Here is a 24,661-nt window from a genome sequence, read left to right as displayed (position 1 = left end):
TCTCCCCCCCACACACACTTTTATCTCTCACTCTCTTGCTCTTGTTTCACTTCTACTACTTTTCTTTCTTAATGTTCCCTAGTCTTTTTGGATGAATACAGAAATGAATATCTGAAACAGTGGGCAATGCATACATTTGGAGAGCTGGAGGGGTGTGTCTCCATTCACACAAGTAGCACACTATTTAGTATAAAGAATGGTATTTGGAACACAACAGCTCTTCTTCGTGCCATGTGTAGCCTGATACAGAAAGTTTAATGCTGATATAATCTGTGAATGTAATTCTCCTTTTTACACCGATCAGCCATAACATTAAAATCACCTCCTTGTTTCTACACACACTGTCCATGTTTTCAGCTCCACTTACAATATAGAAGCACTTTGTAGTTCTACAATTACTGACTGTAGCCCATCTGTTTTTCTGCATGCTTTGTTAGCCCCCTTTCGTGCTGTTCTTCAATGGTCAGGACCCCCACAGGACCACTACAGAGCAGGTATTATTTGGGTGATGGGTCATTCTCAGCACTGCAGTGACACTGACATGGTGGTGGTGTGTTAGTGTGTGTTGTGCTGGTATGAGTGGATAAGACACAGCAGTGCGGCTGGAGTTTTTAAACACCTCACTGTCACTGCTGGACTGAGAATAGTCCACCAACCAAAAATATATCCAGCCAACAGCACCCCATGGGCAGGTCTAGAAAATGACAAACTCAAACAGCAGCAATAGATGAGTGATCGTCTCTGACTTTACATCTACAAGGTATTGTAAAACTCCAGCAGTGCTTCTGTGTCTGATCCACTCATACCAGCACAACACACACTAACACACCACCACCATGTCACTAAATAATACCTGCTCTGTGGGGGACCTGACCATTGAAGAACAGGGTGAAAGGGGGCTAACAAAGCATGCAGAGAAACAGATGGACTACAGTCAGTAATTGTAGAACTACAAAGTGCTTCTATATGGTAAGTGGAGCTGATAAAATGGACAGTGAGTGTAGAAACAAGGAGGTGGTTTTAATGTTATGGCTGATCAGTGTATTTCCATTGTTACTTTTTTCACCCTTAACTTGCTCGTTTATTTTTTGGACTGCCGAAGCAGTGAAAATTCTTTCCACATCTACTGTATGTCTGTAATGGATTGTGCTGTTAATAGTATATTTCAGTCTGGCAAACAGTGGTTATGGGTGGCCCTGAAACCACTTTGACCCTGATCTAGATGAAGCAGCTACTAAAAATGGACAGATTAATGCACTGGCTACTATAACAGTCTTTTGGATCAGATCAGTATATTGATATTTGCAACTGTAAAGCAGCCAGCAATGAGAATAAACAGACATCATTACAACACAGCTAATTAAAAGCCAGCAAATAAGTACACTCACTTGTTGGGTAATTTTTTTGCAGCTGTCTCCAGCTGTTTTTTTTTTCTCCTGTCATGGCTGATGTTGGACGGGTGGTATTTTTCCACAAGCAGAGACCAACACTTTTATTGCAGTGTAGTCTACAAGTCACAGCCATCAGCTTTCAATCAGTACGTACTTCACCAAAAGGCCTTATGACAAATAGGACTCCCTGCTGCTTCAGGGAAGAGGAGATGAAAGAGAGGGTAAAAGCTGGGGAGGGGGGAGAAAAGAGGTGCAGAGAAAGTAAAGGAAGGGAAAGAAGAAAATGTTTCCTAAGATCCAAAATAAAGAGGCATATTAAATAAATTGGCATTTGCAGTCTGATAGATGTACGTAGTTAGTAGGTTTGTTGGTGGTGATTTACAATAAGTAACTTTGGAAATGACACATAATTAAATGAACAATAACAATATTTAATAATATTTAATAATTCAATTAATTTTGAGTTTGTTCTCCTGTGGTGACGACTTCTGTGGTGGTGAAGCTTGAGTGTACCTATGAATCTGAGAGCAATATCGTCTGGAACTGTGCTACTAGCAGGGTCACCGTTGACTGTAAGGTCAAAGAAAAGGTTCCATACAAAGAGTGATCACAACCCCACCTATAAAGAAGTAGAACTGTGGGTGTGAAGGTGCATGCTGGGTCAACCTAGCACAATGAAAATGCAGAAGAACATAGTCCTTGGGAAATATTGTCAAGGTGCGAAAAATGATAGGGGTCAGTCACTGGTGGATTTCACCAATACACTTTTCTTCCTACACAATAGGCACAGATACACTTGAAAGACTACATCCTGATCAGTCAGTAATGGAAACAGTCAGTTATTAATGCACACATACGCCTGATCACAATCTTGTGATGTTGACGATAAAGCTTGGATTCAGAACGAAGCGGTTAAGTTGGACCTTGAAAAAGGCAAGTTGTAGCCTAGTGGTTAGAGTACTGGACTAGTAACCAAAAGGTTGCTGGTTCAAGCCCTGCCACTGCCAGGTTGCCACTGTTGGGCCCTTGAGCAAGGCCCTTAACCCTCAATTGCTTAGATAATATACTGTCACAGTACTGTAAGTCGCTTTGGATAAAAGCATCTGCTAAATGCTGAAAATGTAAATGTAAAAAAATTCATGCAGCAATACCAGGTGGAGGCTGCCAACAAATATGAGAATCTGTAACCACAGACACCAAACAGGCTGTGGCAGTAGATTAAGGATATCATGCTAAAAGCTGCTAAGGAAACAGTACAGAAAATCTGCAACAAATGCAAGAACTGGATTTCCAATGTCACCTTTGAGTGGATAAGAAAGAAGAGTGAAGCAAAAACAAACATCCCAGATAAAAACAGAAAACTTTGACATGAAGTGCACAAAATGCTAAGAAGAGATAAACAAGTAAGAAAATACAAAGAAAGACAGCAGCAAATCTGTGTTCCAGATAGTGTAGAAGCTCACCAAACCATTCCAGCCTCAAACTACAGCCATCCAAGACAGAAGTGGGAAGGAACTGGTTGAACCAAAGGTGTGTCAAAATTGGAAAGACTGCAGTGAATAATTGTAAATTGATGAAGAGGAGAATTTACAAAGAAACCACCACCAGAGATCAAGTGTGCCATGCTAATATTGGCTAAGTGAAAGTCAGCCGGGTCCAGATGACAAAGTACTTGAACTGCACAGGTTTGGTGGGGAGATGACTCTGAACAAGCTGCACAAGGTCTGCAGGAAAGTGTGGGAGACTAGGATCTGGTCAGAAGAAGGAATACAATCAGTGTTCATTCCACTGCCTAAGTAAGGTGACTTGCTCCAATAAAGCAACTACACTACCATTGCACTGGGCTCACATGCCAGCAAGTTCCTGTTGTGAGCAATCCTGAAACAAATGCAAAACAAGCTCATACAAGAAAGAGAAAGGAACCAGATGATATATTTTGTTTTAGTGATCTCACAAAGGCATTCAACACGATACAGCATGACCAATTATGGATAACCATGCTTAAGTTTTTCCTGGATGACCATACATCTGGTCCATCTACTGAGAAACCTGTTTTGTCAACAACATGCTGCTCTCAGGACAATTAATCACACAACACCATGGTTCACTTAGGTTCACTCTAGGGACATAGGGTAATTTACCCCTTTACTGTAAATGTTTGTGATAGTTAATAAAACCCAGGAGGAGAGGGATGATAGCAGTTCTACACTCAACCCTGCTGTGATCCTTCAGGCTTTTTTGACATAAAGATGAATGACTTTTTTAGTGTTTTGAAAATGTTTCCATCTTTTACTCACTGTACTATTATTGCTTGTGTTACTATAAGACGTGTTTATCTATTCTAAAGGCAATTTTTTGTGTCAATACTCTATTGATTGTTAGCATGGTCTAAACGTCTTTGTTTTGTGATCTAACCAACAGTAACAAATTCAGACCTGAGTTGATTTGAAACAACAAAAGTTTTACAAGGCTCAACAATAGTATGGGAAAAATATATATATTTAATTTAGTTAATAATGTTGGTAGAAATTACATTGCGTTATACTTTTGAAGGAACTGGCCAATATATCATGTCAACAACACAATAAATACGTTTTGTGTTTTGTCTTCACTGTATTCCTGTATTTATTTATTAGGATTTTGTTTTACACACTTTGGTTACATTTATGACAGAAACGGTAGTTACTCGTTACACAAGATTCATCAGTTCACAAGTTTTAATGTCAAACACAGTCATGAACAATTTTGTATCTTCAATTCACCTCACTTGCATGTTTTTGGACTGTGGGTGGAAACCGGAGCTCCCGGAGGAAACCCACACAGACACGGGGAGAACATGCAAACTCCACACAGAAAGGACCCGGACCGCTACTCCTTGGAATTGAACCCAGGACCTTCTTGCTGTGAGGCGACAGTGCTATCCACTGAGTCACTATGCCGCCACCTGTATAAGCTTATTTCCATTGAATATATAAATGCAGTTTGGGTGCTCAGGTGTCACAGTGAATTACTGTAGCCCACTACCTCTGGGATTTAGGTTTAAATCCCCTGTTATTGACCAGTTAGTCATCTTCATTTAGATGTTATTTGCTATGTCTAAGGAAGGAAGGATGGTCGAGGCCCTTTGATAGATTAGTGTCCTGTCTGGGGTGTGTTACTGCATTGTGCCTGTTGTCACAGAAGAAGCCAGACCCACCACGCCCTTGACCAGGATAAAGCGCTGGTAAAAATCATGAAAATAAAAGTTTGCAACATTGCTAGAAGAAGGTAGATGATTAAGCAGTACTGACTGTCACTCACAGTCATTTAATCTGAACCCCATCAAGCATTTGTGGGGGCACCTGAAGAAAAAGAAAAGCAAGCATTCAGTTGTTCTTTGAAATATTTTACATTTTTTGCGTTAAGCAGACGCCTTTATCCAAAGCGACTTACATTACTGGGACAGTATACAGTCTGAGCAATTGATGGTTAGGGGCCTTGCTCAAGGGCCAACAACAGCTAGAAGCTATGACAGCTTCAGTGCTGGCTGTTATTACAGAAAAATTAGGAACATACTAAATGTAAAGAAATTTTGTGTTGTACAAATTATTTGATTTGTAATATAAACATAGTGGTCTCAGACTTTTGCCAAACTGTAATTAGAGAACCCATTTGGATTAGTAGCTAGTTTATCACGGAATATTGTTACATTGTGAATAAAATGTCGAATAATCTGCTTTGTTTATACATTATTAATACTGTTCAGGGATGACATAATTTTTTGCTACAGTAAAATGTAATTAGAAGTTTGGGTATTTTATCCCAATTAACATGATAGAATAGACAGCCCATGCTTCCATTTAGTACAGTCCTGGTGGACATCATCTGACTCATTCTAACCTTGACCGAATGCAGAATTGATTAAATTTCCATTTTTCCATCTTTTAAAAAGAAAGCAGTTTGAAAGCAGTTCAAAACAAAACTAGATTTCATCACAGCACTTTCTGATATTTCAGTTCCCAGCTTTTATATACAAATAATTAAAAATAATTTAATCTTTAATGTTTTTTGAACTCGTCAGCATCCTCTAGCAAGTAACTTGATAACACATTTCTGCCATCACCCATCTCCAAAATAACAGCAGGCCGACTCCTCATAGATATGTGGAAAAAAAGTATAGCAGAAAGAGTTCATTGCTACTTTGCGGCTTGTTTTGTTCTGCTTAACATGATTAATTTGCTTTACCTCTTGAACCCATGGAGCTTAACCTTTAACCCTGAAAGCTGTATGAACCCACCCTGAACCCCATCTGCTGCTCTCCCTTTGCTAATGGTGTAACATAGAGGTACTTGAAATGTCAAAATCCTTAGCAGAGTTTCACATCCAGCTAACCATTATACAATTATAAAACCATTATAACAATATTACAATTATGGATAACCATTTTAAAAGTGATTTTCAGCAGCTCACAATATGATGCAATCACTATTTAGGGTCCCATTTTAGGTTCAAATAGACACTAAAGTTTAAATTGTTTTTTTAATTCTTTGTTCACAAGAGATAAACTGGACACTGACATATCAGAAAGTGCTGCATTCAAAATAGACTGTCTGTTTTACCATGTTCATTCAAATATACACCGATCAGGTATAACATTAAAACCACCTCCTTGTTTCTACACTCACCATCCATTTTTATCAGCTCCACTTACCATATAGAAGCACCTTGTAGTTCTACAATTACTGACTGTACTCCATCTGTTTCTCTTCATGCTTTTTTAGCCTGCTTTCACCCTGTTCTTCAATGGTCAGGACCCCCACTGGACCACTACAGAGCAGGTATTATTTGGGTGGTGGATCATTCTCAGCACTGCAGTGACACTGACATGGTGGTGGTGTGTTAGTGTGTGTTGTACTGGTATGAGTGGATAAGACACAGCAGTGCTGCTGGAGTTTTTTAACACCTCACTGTCACTGCTGGACTGAGAATAGTCCACCAACCAAAAATATATCCAGCTAACAGTGCCCCGTGGGCAGCGTCCTGTGACCACTGATGAAGGTCTAGAAGATGACCGACTCAAACAGCAGCAATAGATGAGTGATCGTCTCTGACTTTACATCTACAAGGTGGACCAACCAGGTAGGAGTGTTTAATAGAGTGGACAGTCAGTGGACACGGTATTTAAAAACTCCAGCAGCGCTGCTGTGTCTGATCCACTCATACCAGCACAACACACACTAACACACCACCACCATGCCAGTGTCACTGCAGTGCTGAGAATGATCCACCACCCAAATAATACCTACTCTGTGGTGGTCCTGACCATTAAGGAACAACATGAAAGGGGGTTAACAAAGCATGCAGAGAAACAGATGGACTACAGTCAGTAATTGTAGAACTACAAAGTGCTTCTATGTGGTAAGTGGAGCTGATAAAATGGACAGTGAGTGTAGAAACAAGGAGGTGGTTTTAATGTTATGGCTTATCAGTGTCTTTTTGCATCTAATTTCTGTACATGATATTTTTATTTGTTTTTGTGGGACCAATTCTTGCTTTTAATTTAAATGGTTAGAATTAAAAAACCTTAAATATTTAGCAATTTTTCACGAAAAAAATATATTCATGCATTTCTCCTTTTCGCTCTCAATCTACAGTATTTGTAGTTGTTTTCAGTTACCCAGTTGTATCTCGGCTACTGCTGCAGACCTGACCAAGGAGGCACATTTACATTTCTGGCATTTAGCAGACGCTTTAATCCAAAGTGACTTACAATTATCATTGAATACAATTTGAGCAATTGAGAGTTGAGACCCTTGCCCAGGGGCCCAACAGTGGCAACTTCATGGTGGTAGGGTTAGAACCCCTGATTATTAGTCTAGTACTGTAACCCTTGTGCCCAGTGTTTCCCAGGGAAATTGGGCCAGCCTTGACTCTGACCAGAATTAAGCGATAATGAAAATAATGAAAATGTCAGAAGAGCCTCTGTAAAGTCAGACACTGATGCTGAACTAGAACAACCGACTTGCAGTTATTGTTCCGATTCATCTTAAAGGTGTTTAGTGGAGTTGTAATTTATATTATGATTTTATACACCTGTTAGCAATGAGTGTGGCTAATCCATCTGATTTCAGTTATTAGAATAGATGCATTAATTCATCCAGAATCACATTATATGTAAACTCCTAATTATGGAAATCAAATGTTTCAGCGAAATTGCCAAAACTGCCTCTTACTCTCCCATTCAGTTAATTAGCCTTATTTAACAAGTAAAGTTCATAAGCTACACATAAATTGAGATGGAAATTGTTAACATTATGCTGTAATCAGACTATTTTTTCTTCTAAACTTATATATAATGATGGAAGTTTAAGTTAGTAATTAGTATCTTATGTTCCATCAGGCTCCATGTGCTCGGTGGTGCCACTGTTCCCAGACACTCTGGACTGTGTACGGGCTGTGCAGGAGTGCATGGCCAAATCTGAGTGTGCAAACCTGTACCAGCAGCTGGAGTACTGCGTAGATGAGGAGGCTGTGGCTCCGCTGGGTCCCGAAACCCAACAGGCTTGTGCCAAAGCCCATAATTCCCTGCTGCACTTTCAGCCCCTGCAGGAGTGCAAGTGCCAGCGTGGCTCACGAAAGGAGCTATTCTGTCTCAGAGTGTACTGGACTGTGCGGTTCCCCCAGGGTGAGTGACCTCACATAGGTTTCTGTGTGTGGGTGTGTGTGCACATGAACGCTTCATTGTGCATGAGGAAAGATGTGTTCATGTGTGGAAATGTTTGGAAATGTTTGAGTTCTGTGTAGATCAAGCAAGAATAATATACCTTGTCTGTTTACTTTAGAGCTGCATGATAATGCCTAAAATAATAATTATGACTATTTTGCTAAGTACTGAAATACAGACATTGCCAAAAAATATTAATAGCACCCCTCCTCTTCTTTCAGAAAATGCACCACTTCTCCCAGACTATAGTTGAAACTCTCCAGTGTGTCAACAAATGTGTGAGAAAATTATTGAAAGGTTTAAAAATAGTTCCTAAAAGAAAGATTGAAAGAGATATGGCATACGTCCATCCACAGTGCACAATATCATTAAGCGATTAAACCAGAGGATTTCATTCATCCCTCATTCATCAATAGCTGATATAGCCACATAAACAAGGGATTACTTTGGCAAACCTTTGTCAAGCACTACAATACAGAGTTACATTCACAAATGCCATGCCCAGGTGGCGCAGCAGGATAATCCGCTAGCACACCAGTGCTGGGATTCTGAACTCCACGAGTTCGAACAACAGCTCTGCTACCAGTTGGCTGGGTGCCACACTGGCAATGCCTACAGCAGACAAAATTGTCCATTAAAGTTTGCCAGGTGGGAAAAAGACTGGACTAAAAGTGGGTGGGGTCTTTGATGCTGTGCAAGGACTTTGGTTAATAGCCCCAGGCACCTGTACAGAAAGCTCTCCACACACAAATACTGGCCTCAAGTGCGAATTCGCTGAAAGTATGGGTGAATAAGAAGGGGTCAGTGGACTGCGCACTCGTCAGAGGGAGCGTGAGGCAGGCATAAATACCATCCTTGGACATGACCAGCAGCGGAAGACGAATTGACTGGGCTAAATTGGAAGAAAAGCGAAGAAAATGCATAAAATTAAAACAGCAAAAAGACTTTCATCCAATCAATCGGACAATCATACAATGGAAACGTGTGTTGTGGTCAGACGAATCAGTATTTCAGATTTTTCCAAAAGGTTGGAATTGTGTCAGTGCCCTTGGCAAAAGTAATTTACACTTCTGTGACGGCAGCATTAATGCAGGAATGTACATTGAGAAGAGGAAAAGAAGAAAAAAAAAGCTGAGAAAATTTGCTTGAATGATCAGTTGTAAATCAGCTGGAGATATACAGTAGCGATCTATGGGCTTAGTGACTTCTTAACTATTCTTTCAAAAGTTCAACTAGTTAGAAACATAATCTGTGTTTTAGGTGATATACATACTGATTATTTTGTATGTTAATGTATAACTAGTGAGCTTTTGATGTTATACAGCAGTCTCAATACCAAACATGCAAACAACCCACCAGTATTAAAATAGATCAATGAAGAAATCCAAAGCTTGTAATCATGTTTACAACATTGTCCCTAAAAGGTAATCTTTGTGTCACATGCATTTTCTCCGGAGAGATATTAGCAGTCTTATCAACAAACGCTTTCAGCTACCGTCAAATGAAGTGTCAAGTGTTCAGGATTGTGTTTCAAATCGCGAGTTGTATATCGGCCTCATCTTGCAGCTGCGTAATTGCAGTGTGATACACGCCGCTCCACTCATTTGCATTGTGCTTCTTGCTGCATGCAAGATTATGATGAGAAAAAAATGAGGCAGTTTAATATCGATGTCAAAGTGGAAAAAATAGGCATTTGCTGTGTGTGTGTGTGTGAATTATGTTATCCACACGTGTTTCAGACCTAAGTCTCATTCCCAAATAGAGCCGATAATACCAAGCAAATAAAGCTCCTTGCACTGACACACACTTTCCCCGTGTTAAGGCATGGAACTAACTGGGTTAGTTATTATGTGTTATGCATAATCATTGAGTCATTATATAACCCTGTAATTTGATTAAATGCAGCTCCTAATTAGCTGTAACGGTAAGGTAATGGTGCACTTCTGCAGGCTTAATTACTCAGCAATATTCAGCCTGGATGCGAGGCTCCATGCATGTATCTGCTTTGATAAGACAGAGTGTGTGTCATTGCAGGGTACGATGATATTGAGACGTCCCCGTACGAGGACATCGAACTGGAGCTGGTGAGAAATAATGAAGCAACAAAACTGGCCTCCATTGTAGCAGGTAATTAGCATATTTAACACTAAACTTAAAACTATGGTACACTCTCTTATTGATCAGGTTTTGGGAATTAAGGTTTAAGAGTTGAGAGCTGAAAAGGACGGCGACATCAACCAGAAATAAATCTGCTTTCATGCACATAGCTACAATAACTCTAAAATGAATAAAAATGTTTGACAGTTTATGCTTACTGTAATGAATAACTCATGCAGACAAAGAGGCACCCACACCACCTGCTGCACCACTTTGCTGCCCAGTGTTTTAATTTTTATTTTCATCCCCAGACATAGCCAATCATGTTTGTACGTAGATGCCAGACTGGCCAGTAGCACCACAGAGAATTCAAACTCTAGATCCCAGCAGTAGTGAGCTAGCATAATTTACCACTGCGCCATCTGTGCGTTTATTGTTAAAATATCTTTAGAAGATCTATTCAGTAAGTTGGTACCATGAAAAAATATGCTCAGTATTAATTAAAAATATTTCACCATTTGATCAGTCATACATTCTTTCATTTATGCACTCAAGCTTGTTCAGGGTTGTAGAGCATCCTAAATATGTCATCATAATATTTATATACACTGATCAGCCATAACATTAAAACCACCTCCTTGTTTCTACACTCACTGTCCATTTAATCAGCTCCATTTACGATATAGAAGCACTTTGTAGTTCTACAATTACTGACTGTAGTCCATCTGTTTCTCTACATACCTTTTTAGCCTGCTTTCACCCTGTTCTTAAATAGTCAGGACCACCACAGAGCAGGTATTATTTGGGCGGTGGATCATTCTCAGCACTGCAGTGACACTGACATGGTGGTGGTGTGGTAGTGTGTGTTGTGCTGGTATGAGTGGATCAGACACAGCAGAGCTGCTGGAGTTTTTAAATACTGTGTCCAGTCACTGTCCACTCTATGAGACACTCCTACCTAGTTAGTCCACCTTGTACATGTAAAGTCAGAGACGATCGCTCATCTATTGCTGCTGTTTGAGTTGGTCATATTCAAGACCTTCATCAGTGGTCACAGGACGCTGCCCATGGGGCGCTGTTGGACGGATGTTTTTGGTTGGTGGACTATTCTCAGTCCAGCAATGACAGTGAGGTGTTTATTAACTCCATCAGCGCTGCTGTGTCTGATCCACTCATACCAGCACAACACACACTAACACACCACCACCATGTCAGTGTCACTGCAGTGCTGAGAATGATCCACCACCCAAATAATACCTGCTCTGTAGTGGTCCTGGGAGAGTCCTGACCATTGAAGAACAGCATGAAAGGGGGCTAACAAAGCATGCAGAGAAACGGATGGACTACAGTCAGTAATTGTAGAGCTACAAAGTGCTTCTATATGGTAAGTGGAGCTGATAAAATGGACAGTGAGTGTGTTACCTCATTTTCATTAACCAAGTGCTTTGGCTGCTTTAGTTAACCAGTGAATCATTTAATTATCAGATGCTTTCCCCTGCCAGATGTGTGCGTTTACTAAAGCGTGAAATAAAATAATGACAATTGAAGAGGATCTTTTATTCTGGCTTTGGTCAGATTAATTCATTCATTTTCACTAACTGTTTTATTCTGCTCAGCATACTGATAGCTCCTGCTTCACCTGTTAAACAATGGTTGCAAATCTTAAATACACCCAGGGCACCACACTCACACTTATCATTACCTATTATATCTTCTTCATATTTTCTCTTTTGTAGGATTTAAGCAAATTTTGTAATTAATATCAAAAATATTTAAAAAAAATATTCATTTTTATTATTTTTTTCCCCAGAATATACTGGAAATGCAATAGGTGTAGTCCTAAATGCATGCTAAGATTATGCATATAATTTTTTAAAAAGCCATTATTAGTGTACACAGTTTGTTTGTTTGTTTATTTGGATTTTAACGTCATGTTTTACATTCTTTGGTTACAATCATGACAGACACACGGTAGTTACTCGTTACACAAGGTTAATCACTTCTCAAGGTTATATCAAACACAGTCATGGACGATTTTGTATCTCCAATTCACCTCACTTGAATGTCTTTGGACTGTGGGAGGAAACCGGAGCACCCGGGGGAAACCCAGGACCTTCTTGCTGTGAGGCGACAGTGCTACCCACTTAGCCACCGTGCCGCCCAGTTATGGGGTAATTGTAGCCTAGCGGTTGAGATACTGGACTAATAACCGAATGGTTGTGCAAAATACTTAATGCTCAATTGCTTAGATTGTTTACTGCCAATATCTGCTAAAGCATTTTTTAAATGCTGTAAACGTACACCAAGCCACATTTATATTATGGATGCATTTCTTAGTAAAGCAATAAGCCACAAGAGGCCGTGCGTTACTGTGATTTTAGCACGGGGATGACGTTTTTGGTTAAAACTTCTTTCCCCGTGCTAAAATCATAGCAGTAATGCACGGTCTCGAGTGGCTTATTGCTTTTATAAAACGGCGGTCAACATAAAATATAATAAATACAACAATGTTTAATTCATAAATGTATTTATTGTGTATAAACTTACAATAAAGCATTCTTCCGCGACGCAAAATAGTTCGATTAACAGTGTTGCTAGGCAACATGAGGGCGAAAATAACATTAACTTTTTCGATTCAGTGGCGTATTAATATGGAATGATGTGAGGTGGTCATAGGTGTGCGTTTATCGGGGATTTTACAACGGCTTCGAACGCGGCTCAGCCAATCAGATTTTAGGACCGGAACTATCCGTTTTATAATATTGCTTTTATGTGCCGGTGTAAGGCATGTAAGTGGGAAATAGACATCCAGAACATCCAGGACCAATCGGCAACTTTTGATTTTGTAACGGTGTGGGTTGATACAGTTGACAACCCACTGAGAGAGACGGAACCCAAGGTGCAGAGCACAGAAAAGAGACGAATGGAGATAAATAACAATAAATGTATATTTTTTATTTAGGTAATTTCCTAAGTACTAAGAGGAAGAGCACTAGGTGGGACCCGCGACCGCGGCCAGCCGACCAGCTACTCGATCCACCAATCGACCAACCCACGGCGCAAGATCCCGAATGCTTCTTCCTGGATCCTAAAAAGAAAACAAAACAAACACAAAAAACCGTAACGAGAAAAGAGTTAAATAGAGGAATCGACTCACGAGTCGGATTCAACTGCGGAACCGATTCATGAGCCGATTCACTCGCGTAAACACAATAGCTTCCTAAAACACGGAAGCAGCGAACGTATCTACAGAGCGATAACTCTGATAGAAACAATGCAAAAGCGTACGCTTTATAAATAAAGCAGTAGCGAGCGAACGCACACCGGCCAACTACCGTACCGGCTGAGGGATTGACTCAGCAACGCTCTGGCTTTCCTTAAATAGCAAACCCACAGGTGCTGCGAGTTAGCGCTGATTAGCGCTAGTGTTTTTGGGACTTGTAGTCCGCTTGCCATGGGAATGGGACGATCTACGGTTTTTGCTGCAAGAGGCGCTGAGCAAAAGTAATCGACCCGTTACAGAGCCCCTCCGTCTAGGGACGGCTCCTGACGTTCCCAAGCCTGCTGATCGGTTGCGGCGAAATTCCCGGATCAGCTCTGGGTCCAAAATGTGTCGTGTGGGGACCCAAGAGCGTTCTTCCGGGCCATACCCTTCCCAGTCAACAAGATATTGGTTGCCACGTTTTGCCCGGCGTACATCAAGGATGCGTTTAACTGTATAGGCAGGGGCTCCGGCAACCATTCGAGGAGTAGGGGGATTGGGGTCAGTAGGGGGGTTCAGGGAACTGCAGAGTACTGGCTTGAGACGCGATACATGAAATGTGGGATTAATTTTCATGGTACGTGGCAATTGGAGAGTGTATGCTACTGGATTGATCCTCCTGAGTACTTTGAAAGGTCCCACATATCTGGGTCCTAACTTCTTTGACTCTAGGGCAAGAGGAAGGTCCTTGGTAGACAACCACACTCTTTGCCCTACACGGAAAGAAGGACCCACCCTTCTCCTACGATTAGCAGCAGCTGTTCTGGAGGCTGTGGTGGTCCTTAGGATTTTCTTGGCCTTCTGCCAGACTCTCTTGCAGTGCTGAACGAAGTGCTGAGCTGAGGGAACCCCTACATCTGCCTCCTGTTCTGGGAACATGGGGGGTTTGTACCCAAATTGGCATTCAAAAGGTGACATCCCAATGGAGGAGTGCCATAAGGTGTTATGAGCATATTCTGCCCAGAGCAGGTGGCTTGACCATGATGTAGGATTGGTCGAAACTAAACACCGGAGGGTACGCTCCAGGTCTTGGTTAACTCTTTCTGTCTGCCCATTCGATTGAGGATGGTAACCAGAGGATAGACTGGCAGAGGCTCCGAGGAGTCGGCAGAAGGCCTTCCAGAACTGACTTGTGAATTGAGGTCCCCTGTCAGAAACTAAGTCACTAGGTAAACTGTGGACACAAATAACCTTATCCAGAAGGATCTCGGCGGTCCCTTTGGCCGAGGGGAGTTTGGGCAGAGCGACAAATTTGCAAGCCTTCGAAAATCTATCTACAATGACTAAGATGACTGTATTACCCCTAGAGGGGGGCATCCCAGTAACAAAGTCAAGGGACAGATGGGACCAGGGACGGGATGGGATGGGAAGAGGATGTAAAAGGCCTGGAGGGCGTGTCCTGGGCTCTTTATTACGAGCACAGACCTCACATGCCCCAACATACTCCCTCACCTCCCTTTCCATCGACGGCCACCAAAATCGTCTGCATAAAAACTCCTGTGTTCTATTGGCCCCAGGATGGCCCGCAAAGGGGGAGGAGTGCCCCCATTGCAGAACTTGTCCCCGAACTGAGGATGGGACAAATACTTTACCTGAAGGGCCGTTCCCAGGATCTGGCTCCTGTTGCTGAGCCTCCCGTATGACCTCTTCGAGGCCCCATCGAAGAGGTGCCAGGATCTGGGATTCCGGGATAATAGACTCGCTGGAGGGAGAAAGATATGGAGACTCCCACTGGCGTGACAAAGCGTCTGGTTTGATGTTTTTTGAACCAGGTCGATATGAGAGGACAAAATCAAAGCGACCAAAAAATAATGCCCATCTGGCCTGACGGGGATTAAGACGCTTAGCCTGTTGGATGTAGGCCAGATTCTTATGGTCTGTCCAGACCAGGAAGGGGTGTTTAGTGCCTTCCAGCCAGTGTCTCCATTCTTCCAGCACGAGCTTGACAGCTAACAGTTCTTTATTACCCACGTCACAATATACGCACATGGATGTAGGGTGTTGTTGGAGCCCCCACGTTGAGAGAGAACTGCCCCGACCCCTACATCCGAGGCATCAACCTCTACGATGAAAGGGACCTCGGGGTCGGGTAGTTTTAAAACTGGGGCAGTAACGAGGCGTTTTTTGATTTGATCAAATGCCTCCTGGGCTTTAGACGTCCACAGAAATTTGCCGGCCGTTTTTTTTGTAAGCGCCGTAAGCGGTGCCGCCATAGTGCTAAAATTTCTAATGAAACGCCTAAAAAAGTTGGCAAAGCCCAGGAAGCGCTGGAAAAGCTTAAGCGAGGTGGGGCGAGGCCATTCATTGATGGCCTTGGTTCTTGACAGATCCATTTGCAGGTTGCCTCTGAAAACCACAAACCCAAGAAAGGTAACCGAGGTAGCGTGAAACTCGGACTTTTCAAGCTTAACGTAAAGGTGGTTTCTTAGAAGCAGCTGCAAGACCCGCCTAACATGACTTATGTGTTCATCTAGAGTTCGACTGTAAATCAAAATGTCATCTAAATAGACAAAGACATAATGCCCCAAAGCCTCCCGAAGGACCTCATTAATAAACCGCTGAAAAACAGCGGGGGCATTCATAAGCCCAAAAGGCATCACTTGGTATTCATAGTGGCCCGATGGCGTTATGAAGGCTGTCTTCCATTCATCCCCTTCCCGGACTCTGATGAGATTATAGGCATTGCGCAGATCCAATTTGGTAAAAATTGATGCCTGCTGCAAAGATTCAAATGCGGAATTCATCAGAGGAAGGGAATATCGGTCCTTAACAGTGATCTTATTGAGGCTCCGGTAGTCTATGCAAGGGCGCAATGTGCCGTCCCTTTTCCCCACAAAATAGAAACCTGCTCCGGCCGGGGAGGACGATGGGCGAATGTGACCAGAGGCCAGAGAGTCCCTAATGTATTCCTCCATAGCCTTGGTCTCTGGGATTGATAAGGAAAACAGCCTGCCACGGGGTGGAACCATGCCAGGTAGCAGGTTAATGGCACAGTCAAAAGGACGGTGAGGTGGAAGTGACAGCGCTTGATGTTTGCAAAAGACTGCTCGGAGATCATGGTATTCTTCTGGGACCCTTGAAAGGTCAACCATTTCTGGTGCGCCCTTCACAGAGGGAAGGAAACACGAATAGTCCTTGAGGCATGTCTTGTGACAGAGAGGTGCCCACAGTGCTACCGAGCGTGTGCACCAGTCAATCCTGGGATTATGTTGCTGGAGCCAGGGGAACCCCAGGATTATGGAAAGATCAGGGGCCTGGGTGAGAAGAAAGGATATTTCTTCGGAATGATTACCCAGAGTCAACACCACGGGCCGAGTCCTACGAGTAACCGCCCCGGATCCTAATGATCTACCGTCCACGCTCGTTATGGGCTGTGGAGCTTGCAGGGGTGTGGTTGGGATACCGAGAGCTTTAGCCAGGCTGGCATCTAGGAAATTTCCAGCTGATCCAGAATCAACAAAAGCCCAAAGCTTCTTTTGTTGCCGGGTACCCCAAAGAAGTGTGGCTTCCAGGAACACCCCTGCAGACCGGGGGGCAACTAATTGGCCCATCACAGGTCCCCCTGCCTGTGGTGGGCCCTGGCTTTTAAATCAACCTCCTTGCCCGAAACTGGGGAACACTCCTGGGTACTGGTAGTGTGACGTGGTCTCCTCCAGGCCTGAGACTTCATCTCGGCACGCGGGAGTCCAGTGTTCCCAATTTGCATGGGTTCCTCCTCCCGATCAGAGGTTCCAGATTGTGGTGGGAGGGAATGGGAAGGTGGATAATATGGGCCTTGAGCACGGTTCAAAGGCCCATGAGCCCTGGCCCCGCGCTCACGTTGCCGCTCTCGGAGGCGATTGTCCAGGCGGATAGTTAGCTCATACAGGGAATCCAATGAGGTTGGGGAGTCCCTGGTGGCCAACTCATCCTTAAGCTGCTCCGATAGCCCCTCCTGTAAGGCCGCCATAAGTGCTTCTGGGTTCCAGCCACTCCTAGCAGCGAGGGTGCGAAACTCCAAAGCATACTCCGCTACAGAGCGCTGACCCTGGCGAATATGGAGGAGCTTATTAGCGGACTCCTTACCAGTTGCTGGGTAGTCAAAGGTCTGCCTGAACTCATCTGTGAAACGATCCACTGATGAGCACAGGTCAGGACAGTTCTCCCAGATGGCAGTTGCCCAGGAAAGAGCACGACCTGTTAGTAGGGCCACTATGTGAGCCACATTTGACCGCTCGGTGGGGAAGCGTGACGGCTGAAGCTCAAAAGCCAATGAGCACTGGAGAAGGAATCCTCTGCACCTAGCCGGATCTCCAGTAAAGCGCTCGGGCGCGGGCAATTGTGGCTCGGGATTTTTTTCTAGCTCCGCTGGGTCCATAATCAACGGCTGAGTCAATCTGTAACGGTGTGGGTTGATACAGTTGACAACCCACTGAGAGAGACGGAACCCAAGGTGCAGAGCACAGAAAAGAGACGAATGGAGATAAATAACAATAAATGTATATATTTATTTAGGTAATTTCCTAAGTACTAAGAGGAAGAGCGCTAGGTGGGACCCGCGACCGCGGCCAGCCGACCAGCTACTCGATCCATCAATCGACCAATCCACGGCGCAAGATCCCGAATGCTTCTTCCTGGATCCTAAAAAGAAAACAAAACAAACACAAAAAACCGTAACGAGAAAAGAGTTAAATAGAGGAATCGACTCACGAGTCGGATTCAACTGCGTAAACACAATAGCTTCCTAAAACACGGAAGCAGCGAACGTATCTACAGAGCGATAACTCTGATAGAAACAATGCAAAAGCGTACGCTTTATAAATAAAGCAGTAGCGAGCGAACGCACACCGGCCAACTACCGTACCGACTGAGGGATTGACTCAGCACAGAGCAACGCTCTGGCTTTCCCTAAATAGCAAACCCACAGGTGCTGCGAGTTAGCGCTGATTAGCGCTAGTGTTTTTGGGACTTGTAGTCCGCTTGCCATGGGAATGGGACGATCTACGGTTTTTGCTGCAAGATGCGCTGAGCAAAAGTAATCGACCCGTTACAGATTTCTTTGAAACAGAGAATCTAACTCATCACCTAAGTTGGGCAATTCACAAAAATCTTTTAGTTGAGCAGATCCATCCAGGCACCTCTGAACACCAACTTCAGTCATGTTTTTGACTCAACCTCTGGCCGATGCTCTGTTGATCTCAGTCAGTCTCCACTATCACAAGATGACCAAGAAGAACTTCTGAGATTTGGTGAGAGCTGGTATTGGACTCTCATCAGCCTGGGCCTCCAGCAGCTCAAGTCTGATATTTCACTGATCTCACTCTGAAACACCATAATAAGAGCAAAAATTCTGTGCAGTCTTCATAGAAAACCTGTCCATAATATAAGTTCATAGGACTTTTCTTGCCATCCCCAGGAAATCAGACTCCAGAGAAACCCAGGCCAGCATGAATTGCAGCACGGCTAGTGTGATCACCACTAGAATCAATGCACAAGAGTCATAAAACATCTGTAATGGCTTGACCTGCGACTACCTGTAGAGTGCTCGCTTCTGATGCTCTATAAAGTTGTATCGAATCCTGCCTCAGCAATCGGATTTTCCTTTACAATTCTTTTCAGTCTGTCCAGAAACAGCTTGGTGGTGAGTCATCTGAATAGCCTTTCCTCACCACAGGTACTCAAGCAGATTCTGAGCCAGCTGCATACCCTAGACTAAAACAAAACTGATGGGCTAGCACCTAACCCACCCACAATACTACACACATACAAGCTTATTTTTTTACCATCAAAGATCCCCATGCCACTCACCATCTTGAACCCCATCTGCCAGCTGCTGAATGCTTTGATTAAAAACTGGTTTGCTGTTGGGAATTCCTGCTGCAGTGCTCTTACGCTTTTCTACTGAGCAATCAAAGGTTGCTCATATTTTAATGCTACTCTCTGGGTGGGCCCTGATGTGGGCCGCCTGCATCTAGAAAAACTGGCCAGACCTGTGCCCATTGACTGATTCACCACAGACCTGTTGCAGATCTTTGACTGCCCATTTGGGTAAAAAGCAGCTTTACGACTTCTCCATATTCAGCAGGGTTGATGCTCTGTCCCTGACTATGCCATCTAGTTCTGTACCCTTGCAGCCAAGAGTGGGTAGAATTCTGTTGTGCTAATAGCCACCTTCCAGGAGAGGTTGTCTAAGGAGCTCAAAGACAAGTTGGACACCCATGACCCATCTCTGTATTTAAAGCTCATGTATGATCTTGACATTCAATTTACAGTTACATTTTCGGCATTTAGCAGATGCTCTTATCCAGAGCAGCTTACAGAATTGGACAACTGCCTTCAGTAACAGAGGTCTCCATGGGCTAGACACAAAATAACCAGCCCAGACTAACTACAATCACTTTTCCACCCTCACTATACTTAGTCAATGTGTAGGAGAAGCCCATGCAGCTTAAGAATGTCTGCCTTTCTCACCCGGAAGTGGAACCCAGCTTTTTAAGAAGCCATTGCTTTAACTGCTGTAGAGTGGAACATTTCTAATCAGTTATCATGGAGTTTCATGCTCCAAGGAAAAGCCATTGTCAGTACCAACAAGGGGAAACTGTAACTGACCTGTCCCATCATCTAGTGACTACGTTGACAGGATTCTACTGAACTGAGGGCAGTGATAGCTCAGTGGTTAAGGTACTGGACTAGTAAGCAGAAGGTTGCTGGTTCAAGACCTGCCACCACCAAGTTGCCACTGTTGGGTCCCTGAGCAAAGCCCTTAACCCTCAATTGCTCATTGTGTAAGTCGCTTTGGATAAAAGCGTCTGCTAAATGCTGAAAATGTAAATGTAAAAAACTTGATGCAGGCTTCTGACCTGTCTGTCATACTGGGCTTTATGTGACTGTAGCACAATTCAGGATTGGTGCTGCAACACACTCAAAAATTTTGGTACAGGGACAAAATAAGAATGACTTGGGCCATGTCTTGCCACTTAGTACCTTCATAGGAAAATTGTCGACATTTGCCAGTGTAAGACTGCAAATAATTTAGGTTTTTCACCATCTACTCTACATAATATCACGTATTAAGATCTAAGGAGTCTGGAGAATGCTCAGACTGTGTGCATAATCCTGGAGAAAATATTAATCATTAGTCATTCTACTATTTTTAATTAAATACAGGTAAAAAGGCTTTGCAAATCATTGTCTGTTTTTATTTAATTTTTTATTCATATTTTTGGAAATGAGTTTGTGTATAAGACTGAAGACTTAATAAAGAGCTAAACACATTTACTGTAAATTAAGGGGACTTAACTGACAAACCTGGACTGACTTAAATAAACATGAAACAATGTCTTTACAAAGGTTAAGTCAACCCAATAATTAGCTTTCGTAATACTCACTGCTTTCTTTCTGATCTCCATTCACTTCTACTGATCTTATATAACACCCTCAAGGCCAAAGGCAAAAGTGTTATATTTCATATATTTTTATTTTGTGTTTTCCGTGTTCTGGAGCACTGGACTGAAAAGGTGTGACGCACTGTCTGTCACCCTGCTTACTATTTGACTCTCCTTCACACCTCTTCTCACAACTTTTATCTCCTTCTTGCTCTACCTCAGTCTCCTCATTTCCTACGGATGGACAGAACCAGTGTCTGAAGGCAGCTCAGGACTGCGGGCTGTTCGAGAAGTGTGGTGCTCTGCGTGCTGAATACGTCCTGGCCTGCACCAAGCCGGCACAGGGTTCAGTCTACTGTAACAGACAGAAGTGCCATCGGGCATTGCGAAAGTTCCTGGAGCGTGTTCCTGAGGAGTATAGTTTTGGTGTGCTGTTTTGCTCCTGCACTGAGCCACTGTGCGGGGAAAGAAGGAGGAAAACCATCGTTCCCTCCTGTTCCTATGAGGAGAGAGAACCCCAGCCTAACTGCCTGAACCTCGAGAGCTACTGTCTCCGTGATGATCTGTGCAGGTGTGCATGCACATACACTGGATATAAAAAGTCTACAACCATCCTTTTAAAATGCCCAAAAAAATCAGACCAAGATAAAGCATTCAGATTTATTTCCATATATGTGACATATAATCAGTGCTATTTAATTAAAAATCAAATCAAACTAAAATTATTCAGAGTGAAAAAAAAATAGAAAAAATAAAATAAAGTGGTTGCATAAGTATGCACACCCTCTTATAATTGTGAATGTGGTTTCAGAAAAATGTCACATTGAATAGTAGTGAGGGACATGTTCCATCAATTAAAGTGACTCTGATTAACCCCATATAAAGTTCTAGTAGTTGTTCTAGTAGCATTTTTTCTGACATTTAGTTGCATCATACAGAAAAAGCTTTATTGTTAAAAAGGTATCAGTCAAGAGAAGGGTACAAAAAAATTTCAAGGCATTACATATGGAACACAGTAAAGACGATCATCAACAGATGAACAACTGGTCGTCCGTCCAAAATTGATGAAAAGAGAAGAAAAAAACTGGAGACATACAGCAATATAAAGGGACTGGAGGAATTTCTGACTGAATGCTGTCATAAAATCAAAAGGTGCTTCAACAAAGTATTAGTTTAAGGGTGTGCATATTTATGCAACTACATTATTTGTATAAGTTTGTATATGCCAATAATACCCACAAAATGGCGCCCAGCCGACCGGTGGCAACACCAAGTTTTAAGCCGAGGAGTTCAGAATCTCTGTGCTGGTGTTCTAGTGGAATTAATTTGCTTTTTAAATTGAATTGAATAGATTATAGGTCACATTAAAGATGGATAAAGTTCTGAAATGGTTCATCTTGGTCTCATCTTTTATATCATAAGACCTGGCCATTTCACAGGGATGTGTACACCTAAATATATGCCTATGCACTCTCTACCTTATGCAGACAAATTAAGTAATAAAAATCTAAAACAACGCAGTTGCACTACCTAAAAGACACTTACAGACTTCAGGAATGAACAAATCATAGTATCCAGACAGCCAACAAGGAAAATAGTTAATTGATTAAAAAATGATGAACTAGGCTTAAAAAGCCCAAACTGGCATTATTTAATGTAATCATGATCTGGTGCTAGCTAATATAACAATTTAATAAGGAATCTGATAAGTGGTGTGAAAGTTAGTGTCTACTTACCAGCTGATTTTTTATTGCATATTTGTTGCACTAAAGAATGCCAGATCGTTAGCTCATTACAAAAAAAATTTTAATATAATTTTTAACACTATCATCAAATGTAAGCTGTTACTTTAAAGTTTTAACATAAACACAATTTAAGAAAAGCTGTTATTAAAATATGTCATTTTGTAAAGTGTTGCAAAGCTTGACTGACCCTCATCTCTATCTATCTATCTATCTATCTATCTATCTATCTATCTATCTATCTATCTATCCATCTATCCATCTATCCATCTATCCATCTATCCATCTATCCATCTATCCATCTATCTATCATCTATCCATCTATCCATCTATCCATCTATCCATCTATCCATCTATCCATCTATCTATCATCTATCCATCTATCCATCTATCCATCTATCCATCTATCTATCTATCTATCTATCTATCTATCTATCATCTATCATCTATCCATCCATCCATCCATCCATCCATCCATCCATCCATCTAATCTATTTAGGTCCAGACTGGCTGATTTTCAACAGAATTGCCAGCCGTCCTCATACTCCCCCTCAGGCTGTGTGCGTGACAGTGGAGCTGTGTGTCTGAAGGCCTACGCCGGAATGATCGGTGAGCAAACCCACTCTGATAGACCCACCTAGCCACTGCAGCCCGGGGTTCATACCTGTTTACACTCACTGAGTACAGACTATTAGCCTCACTGTGCTCTTAATACAACAGTTTGTTCAGACTTGTGAAGGCTTTAAGTGTTCTGGTCTTAACTTTAAACCTCTCCAAATAAAGAGTTTTGTCTAAAACTGGCCAGTATGAAAAAAATACTGTAATAAAGTTTATTGACCTGTACCACCATGGCATTACTGCAGTGGCATGGTGGCACAGCTGGTGGCTGCAAAGCCACATGGGCCTTGGTTTGATCTTTACCACAGCTCACAGTCCATTGCAGAGCACCACACAGTGTAGCACACTCCTATTTACTCACAACTAGAGGCAATTTAGAGTAGCCAGTCCTCACAGAAACTGACTAGAGACAAGAGATGAACCCAGTTCTGCAGGGCCCATGGTATTTTGAAAAACAGTGTTAAGAGTTAGGCTGGTTATTTGCAGGTGTTGTAAGTTTCAGCTTTTTTATTTTTGTTGGATGTTGAGCTCAATCACAGTGATTTTAGACACCAGGTTTGCTTTAATTGTCTGCTGCTGAAAGATAGTTGATCTTTATATCTAAAGGCAGCTGCGGATAATCAATCAACAATACAAGTGTTTAAAAATAACTTCATTGTAGTGCATGTTTCCTTACAGAAATGTCGATGTTTAGTTTGGCTGAATTTCTTATTTCTCTTTCCATTTTCAGTCCATGCACATTCCATTACACAGACACAATAATTAGGAAATGTCCTAGCAACCACAGCAGTGTAGGCCAAGTCTGCAGCATGACATGGACCTGTACCAGGACACACACACTGATAAAATTAGCCAGACACGTGTCACGTAAACGAGAGTTGATGCGGCTGTCTGTGTTAACGTGATTGGAGCCAAAGGCTGAGCTAGCTGTAGGTTCTCACAGATGGTGGTTAGGTTAATTGGCAGGGCATGTATTAGTCTGTCTTTCATTGTAAATGTCAGTCTTTACTTAGAGATATTTTTTATTTCTTTCTCTTTCTTTCTCTGTCATTTATTATCTGCTCTTCTTCCTGGCAGGTACGATCATGACACCAAACTATGTGAGTAACAGCAGTATGGCGGTCTCTCAATGGTGTAACTGTGAAGGAAGTGGAAACCAGCTGCAGGAGTGTCTGCGCATCTTGCACATGTTCAACAGCAACATCTGCTTGCGTGAGTGTTACTGCTTCAACTGCTAATGAAAGCATTCGCAGGTTTACAGTCATTTTAAAATATAAACATTTTTTTCTTCTTTTTAAAATACTTTTCTTTTTGGCATTAAAATAATCATTGCAGTGGTTGTGCAACCTTCAGAAGCACCGTGGAGTGAAATCAATTTTATTTTCATTAACCGCTTTATCCTGGTCAGGGTTGTGGAGGGTCTGGTTTCAACAGGAAACAAGGCTATATTGTAATTTCAGCTATATACAAGTACATATTGAACA

General features: G+C 42.3%; 1 protein-coding gene across 1 annotated transcript in view; it reads left to right on the top strand.

Annotated features, from left to right (window-relative positions):
- gfra3 (GDNF family receptor alpha 3) overlaps positions 1-24,661 on the top strand; it is a 61,678-nt gene that overhangs the window by 18,887 nt on the left and 18,130 nt on the right. Inside the window, exons 2-6 of the mRNA XM_063000657.1 lie at positions 7,771-8,055; positions 10,129-10,221; positions 21,040-21,388; positions 23,059-23,168; positions 24,255-24,389. Coding sequence (XP_062856727.1) covers positions 7,771-8,055; positions 10,129-10,221; positions 21,040-21,388; positions 23,059-23,168; positions 24,255-24,389 — 972 coding nt within the window. The remainder of the gene's footprint in view (positions 1-7,770; positions 8,056-10,128; positions 10,222-21,039; positions 21,389-23,058; positions 23,169-24,254; positions 24,390-24,661) is intronic.

The sequence above is a fragment of the Trichomycterus rosablanca genome, chromosome 1 (genome assembly GCF_030014385.1).
Source record: "Trichomycterus rosablanca isolate fTriRos1 chromosome 1, fTriRos1.hap1, whole genome shotgun sequence".
Classification (NCBI taxonomy): domain Eukaryota; kingdom Metazoa; phylum Chordata; class Actinopteri; order Siluriformes; family Trichomycteridae; genus Trichomycterus; species Trichomycterus rosablanca.
The sequence above is the reverse complement of the archived record's forward strand: the minus strand, read 5'-3'. Positions and strand labels throughout refer to the sequence as shown.